Below are 6,543 nucleotides of genomic sequence, written 5' to 3' on the forward strand. Positions count from 1 at the left end.
TCAAACATCTGCGACAAAGAATTCCATACAATTTCCGAGTCCTTCGGCATGCATGAAGAGTTCGAGCAGCTAAAAGCCTCAACTGGCTTAGAGCAAACACCAATCTCCAAGAAGCCGGCTCATCAGCCCGAGTTCAACAAGAAAGCGCGCTCGTCGAGTTCCTCCGTGAGCGCTCGGAGATCTTTGCCTGGGTGCCAGCTGACATGCCAGGAATTCCCAGGGAATTAGCCGAGCACGCACTTAAAGTGGACGAGAACGCAAAGCCGGTGCGACAACCCATGCGACGTTTCTCGGAGCCAAAGCGCAAAGCCATCGGGGAGGAAGTTAAATGACTCCTCGAAGCTAAATTCATTAGGGAGATAAAACAAGCGACCTAGGTAGCAAACCCCGTCCTTGTCTCTAAGAAGAATACCATAGTGTTGCGTATGTGCGTCGACTTCACATCGCTTAACAAGCACTGCCCAAAGGATCACTTCCCTTTGCCACGGATTGATCAGATCGTCGACTCGACCCGCGGCTGCTGGCACAGAGTTAGCCGATGCTTATTCCTCAGATACCGTCATTGTTTCTTCTCCGAGAAAAGAAGTTGACGACCCGTAGGCCTTCCACCTCCACGCGGCATTGCTCTTTCACCTCTACTCTACTAGAGTTGTTTTAGACATCTTATTGTCCTCCACAACTAATGGGAAAGGTATCTTTAATCGGAAGTAGACGATTCCAGTGAACTAGCTACTAAGGCTGCGATCGACTGTCCTTCTTGGACGCCTATTCAGGCTACAATCAGATTCGACTCAAAGTCGAAGACGAGGAGAAGACAGCATTTGTCACTCCATATGGAGTTTTCTTTTACACAACAATGCCCTTTGGGCTCAAAAACGCAAGTGCCACCTATCAGCGCTGCATGCAGGCATGCCTCGAGCTAGGGAACAACGTCCAAGTCTATATTGATGATATAGTCATAAAAATGAAGAAAGAAGCAACGCTTCTCGACGACATACGGGAGACATTCGACAACCTGGACAAGTACAAAATCAAGTTGAACCCAACCAAGTGCACCTTCGGGGTACCCGCCGGGCAACTCCTTGGATATTTTCTGTCGGCTCGAGGCATCGAGGCAAACCCGACAAAAATCAGAGCCATCCTAACCATGAAGGAGCCGACTAAAATTCATGAGCTCCAACAGCTCACTGGTCGACTCGCGGCCCTGAGCCGATTCATCGGTAGGCTAGGTGAGAAAGCCTTGCCCTTCTACCATCTTTTGAAAAAGAAGAAGGACGACTTCGCGTGTACACCAGAGGCCAGTGCTGCGTTCGCAGATTTGAAGCGCCTATTGTCAACCTCGCCGATCCTCGTCGCTCCATAAGAAGATGAGCAGCTCCTATTGTACATTGCAGCCACCACTCGGGTGGTTAGCACATCAATTGTAGTTGAGCGAGCTGAAGATGGCAAGACCCACGGTGTTCAGTGCCCAGTCTATTACATCAATGAGGTCCTCTCGCCTACAAAGCAACGATATCCCCACTATCAAAAGCTTGCGTACGGAGTCTTTCTAACGGCACGCAAGCTAAGACATTATTTCCAGCAACACACAGTTGTGGTTGTCAGCGAGGCTCCTCTCGCCAACATTCTGAACAACTCTGAAGTGACTGGACGAGTCACCGAGTGGAGAATCGAGCTCTCGGCTCGCAACATAACCTAAGAGCGGCGGAAGTCGATCAAATAACAAGTGCTCCCCGACTTCATCGCTAAGTGGACAGAGGCTCAAACTCCGGGCCCGCCCGACATGTCAAGCTCATGGACGATGTACTTCGACGGGTCGAAGTGACATGAAGGTGCAGGCGCGGGTGTCGTGCTTATTTCACCCAAAGGTGATAGACTCCGCTACGTGCTTCAGATGCATTTTCACAGCCCTTCAAACAATGAAGCTGAGTACCAGGCCCTCTTGCATGGCATGCGCATGGCCAAAGCTTGCGGGGCCACCAGGCTCATGATATACGGCGACTCTTACCTCGTCGTTCAGCAAATGATGAAGTCGTGTGATGCCATCTCCGACTCCATGATTGCTTATCGCGATCTCTATAACGTACTGGAAGGCCAGTTCGAGGGATGCGAGCCGCGTCACATCGGCCAAAACAGCAATGACGAAGCGAACAGTCTGGCCAACATCGGCTCGACTCGTCCCCAATCCCATCCGGAGTATTACCAGAGATCATCCATCAAAGAAAAGAATACTTCGAGTCCCAAGAAGTAAGTACCGATCGACGGTGAGCAAAAACCTCTCGACCCTGACTCACCGGACGACCCTGCAGTCGCAACCGGTGAAGAAGAACCAGATGAGGTGCTCATGGTCGAGCCACGTGGATGCAACCCTTTCTTGCGTACATGATACGACAAGAGCTACCTGCAAACGTCGCAGAAGCACGTCGAATTGCTAAGGCAGTCTAAAGCTTTTACCGTCATTGAAGGCGAGCTCTACAAACGAAGCATCTCCGGCGTCCTGCAGCGGTGCATTCCACCTGAGGAAGGACGGAAGATTTTGATCGACATACATCAAGGCACATGCGGTCACCATGCGAGCAGCCGTGCTATCGCGGCAAAGGCATTTCGAGCCAGATTCTACTGGCTGACAGCGATGCAAGACGCCGCCGACATCGTCACCCGATGCGTGGCCTGCCAGATGTTCGCAACTAGGCCGCATGCCTTGGCTTCAGAACTCAAAACAATACCATTGGCTTGGCCTTTCGCTCAATGGGGACTCGACATGGTCGGGCCACTTCAACAATCAAAAGAAGGGGGTTATACCTTCCTGCTTGTCGCCATTGACAAGTTCACCAAATGGATCGAGGCAATGCCCATCACAAATGCCACAGGAACGACTGCCATGGCATTCATTCGCTACATCGTATTCCGCTTCGGAGTCCCTCACAGCATTATCACCGACAACGGGTCAAACTTCCTTTCTAACGAGTTCCAGGACTTTTGCGAAAAGATGGGAGTCCACCTCAATTATGCAGCAGTTGCGCATCCACAGACTAACGGGCAGGTCGAAAAGGCGAACGACTCATGACTCCCCTGCATCGCGCAGCCGGGGCATGGGTCGAAGAACTGCCCTCCGTACTCTGGAGCCTACGGACAACTCCAAACGGTTGTACCAAGTTCACACCGTTCTTCATGGTTTACGGTGCTGAAGCGGTGCTACCAGCCGACGTCCGGTTCAACGCTCCTAGAGTCACGGCGTACTCTGGACCGGAAGTTGACATGCCAATGGAAGATGCACTAGATGCAGTCCACGAAGCTCGTGACGTTGCGCTCGCACGAGCAGCCGTCTATCTACAGGGGGTGCGTGACTACCACAGTCGTCGGTTGCGCACCCGCTCCTTCGTAGAAGGTGACCTCGTACTACGACTCAAGCAAAAGGGTCATCACAAGCTCCAATCGCCTTGGGAGGGACCATATGTGGTCACCAAGGTGATTCCGGGAGGCGCTTACTATCTCAAATACATGAAGAGTGGCGTCACATACAACAGGCCTTGGAACGTCGCACAACTGCGACGATTCTACGCTTAAATTCTTTTCCAGCATTTTCTTCCCCTGTTTTCTCCTACAACTTTTATTAGCATCCCTAGGTCACAATTGTTTCAGTTTCACTCATGTACTTCGGTACTCAATAAAGCTTTCAATATTCTCTACACAGAGATCTCTCATTTACTTTTTGGGCTCGCCACCTACTCAGGGGCTTCGCCAAAGCTTGCCATAACATTTTATCGCAAGCCAAACGACGCAAAGCTCAATTCTCAGCTCTCGTCCATTCAAAAGGATGGACCCAAGGAATGCATGTCTTGGACGCACCCGACACTCGGGGGCTGCGTCCAATCGACTCTAATGCATGTCTTGGACGCACCCGACACTCGGGGCCTGCGTCCAATAGACTCTAATGCATGTCTTGGACTCACCCGACACTTGGGGGCTGCGTCCAATCGACTCTAATGCATGTCTTGGATTCACCCGACTGCGTCCAATCGACTCTAATGCATATCTTGGACGCACCCGACACTCGGGGGCTGTGTCTAATCGACTCTAATGCCTGTCTTGGACGCACCCGACACTCGGGGGCTGCGTCCAATCGACTCTATTACTTGTCTTGGACACACCCGACACCCGGAAGCTGCGTCCAGTTAGCAAGTAAACAAAGTACTACCCATGCAAATAAAGCTCACTTGGGTCCGCACCCGACTACTAGTAGTCGACCCCAGACCCAGGGGCTACTCCCAACGGGAGCACTGGTCGCGCACCCGGAAAATGTTACTCGTGTTCCTGCACTTTTCAGATTCAAGGGAGGATAAAGGATCTCAGCGTCACTCCCACCGGGAGTCTCCAAGTTCAAATTCACATTTAGACTCAATTATAATTATACAAAAAGCTCTTTTTGGAAAAACGGCCCTCAGTCAAGATACAATCTTCGAGTACATAACTTGAGTCCGGTCACCACTGCAAACAGTCGTCACCAGACTCGGGGGGCGCTCCCCCGGGAGCGCTGACCGTGCACCCGGTAGAATATTCTTTACAAAAAAGAAGAACTACATGACTATCTACTAAGAGGTATGGTATCCTCCTCGGCTGCTTCCCACTGTGGATCATCTGCAGCGCCGCTGCCTGCCCAGCCTCCAGGAACGACTTTATACCCTGGGTGAGAGTAGCTGGCAGTGTAGCAACTCGCCAAAAATCCAACTCCGGGCCGTTGACTCGCACAAATGCGAGGGCAATCTGGGCACCCCTCACAAGTTGGAGTCGAACCAATTCCTTCATCTTCTCCTTGCCATGAAACTTCACCATCAGGCTGCCCAGTTTGGGAGGCACCTTCTCCCGTGGCCATAAGGCCCGATGAGTCGAAGCTAGCATGTCATGACAGGAGGTGAAGTACCTTTTGACCTGTTTGATCCGCTCGATCAACAGCATCAAGTCGTAGCTCCTTGACTGATCCAGCCAAAAGGGTGATGGGTCATGAGCTTGGTGAGCTTGAATTGCAGCATTCACTCTGGCCTTTTCATCATCAGGGTCAAAGCGAACAGCTGCACAGAAGACGACAAGATTACTTTGCAAACCGACACGAAAGGCAAAGTCTTGCGATCCTATACCTTGGATTTGATCGCTCAGGTTACGAAACTCTCCAAAGACAAACTCCTCCCGGTTGGTTGTAGCTTTCAGGCTAGACTTGCTACTTTGAGCGTCACCCAGCATGTCACGCTTCAGCTTAGCGAGCCGAGCCTCAACTTCTTGCAACTGCTCCGGGGACAGAGTAGTCTCAGCCTGACCCTTTTCGCTAGGGTTGGCTGGAGCATCGTTGCGAGAGGCTGCCTCTGCAGCTGGAACAGAGTGACTTGATTGTCCTTTTTTCCCTCTGCACGAAAAAAGACTCAAGTTACCTCAGCATTTATCCTAAAAAACTCCTTCAGGGGTGGAAATAAAGATCTTGGATTTCTTTCCAAAAAAGGCTCAACTAGAGCAGTTCTTTATAAAGCAAAAGAACAAAAGAAGAAGATTCACAAAAAAGAAAGATAATCAAATATATCTAGTGAAAGATCGCCCACCTCTGGGCCGCCAGATGAAGCTAGGTTTATCTCCTCGATTGATCTACGAGGTTGCCGCAAAGAGACCTCAGCCAGCTCTTTGCCTTTTCCCATAAAGGGCCCTAGGCTGACCGTGTCGCCTGCTCTCGATCGAGTCGATAGAGAGGCTACTCGACAAAAAGTGTCTTTGTCGCACTAGTGGCACCCGGGGTACCACCACTGCGTGACGCGTGGGCCACCTCGCTTGCTTCTCGGAAGGATCGCACCCCGGGCAGCACCCCGCGAGCTTCCCGGCAAGTCACCAGCACGGCAGGGCTAGCCGGGCTGCGGGGGTTGCCCTGGAGGGCAGCAAGAGAAATCCCGCCTGGGCGCTTCCCGGGAAGGTTACTTGCCGGGAAGGGCATTCCCGGGCGCGCCAGTTACAGGAGAGGGACCGAGTGGGCAGGACAGCAACGCCACGTGGCCGCTCGGCGGGCTCCCCGTGTGCAGGGTTCGTCAGCACAAGGAGTGAAGCACACTCAAGCATTAAATGCTCCGACAGAAAGGGGATTCCCCGTCCAGTCAGCCTACAGTGACTGGCCCGGTGTAAATTTTTGGCACGTAGGACCCTAGTTGTAGGGCTACCCATCCTGCATGCAAGCCAGCGCGGCAGGGCCGAGCTGCCCTGGCTCCATGTTCGCCATTTGTGACCCATCCACCGAGGCGCCTGTGGCATCCCCTTCGGTATAAAAGGAGGACCATTGCCAACGGTCAAAGGGTTCGGTTCGGGTTGGATGGACTCTCGGTTCACTGCTAATTCTAGCCAAGAGTAGCAAGTAGCACTTAGCTAAGAAGAGAGAGAGCACCCGGGAACTCCCCCCGGCAACTTGTAAACCCTTGCTCATCGGTTAATAGCAAACTCAGAAGCAGGACGTAGGGTTTTACACCTCAGGGTGGCCCTAACCTGGGTAAAAATGATCTTGTGTTCATCGTGTCC

At 52.1% G+C, this 6,543-nt stretch overlaps 1 protein-coding gene across 1 annotated transcript; it reads right to left on the minus strand.

Annotated features, from left to right (window-relative positions):
• Positions 1 to 4,211: 4,211 nt before the first annotated feature.
• Positions 4,212 to 5,674, minus strand: LOC112271422. The gene is made up of 2 exons (XM_024460458.1): positions 5,136 to 5,674; positions 4,212 to 5,069 (listed from the first exon to the last, which is right to left on the minus strand). Exons 1-2 carry the CDS (start codon positions 5,236 to 5,238, stop codon positions 4,483 to 4,485), a joined length of 690 nt encoding a protein of 229 aa, XP_024316226.1. The 5' UTR covers positions 5,239 to 5,674; the 3' UTR covers positions 4,212 to 4,482.
• Between the last annotated feature and the right edge of the window lie 869 nt (positions 5,675 to 6,543).

Source organism: Brachypodium distachyon, chromosome 3 (assembly GCF_000005505.3).
Source record: "Brachypodium distachyon strain Bd21 chromosome 3, Brachypodium_distachyon_v3.0, whole genome shotgun sequence".
Classification (NCBI taxonomy): Eukaryota; Viridiplantae; Streptophyta; class Magnoliopsida; order Poales; family Poaceae; genus Brachypodium; species Brachypodium distachyon.

Bases quoted from the DNA above. Each gene is read 5' to 3' on its own strand.
- LOC112271422 (XM_024460458.1), bottom strand. From the start codon at position 5,238: ATGCTGGGTGACGCTCAAAGTAGCAAGTCTAGCCTGAAAGCTACAACC. The intron at 5,070-5,135 runs GTATAGGATCGC...TCTTCTGTGCAG, and splicing joins CCTGAGCGATCAAATCCAAG to CTGTTCGCTTTGACCCTGAT.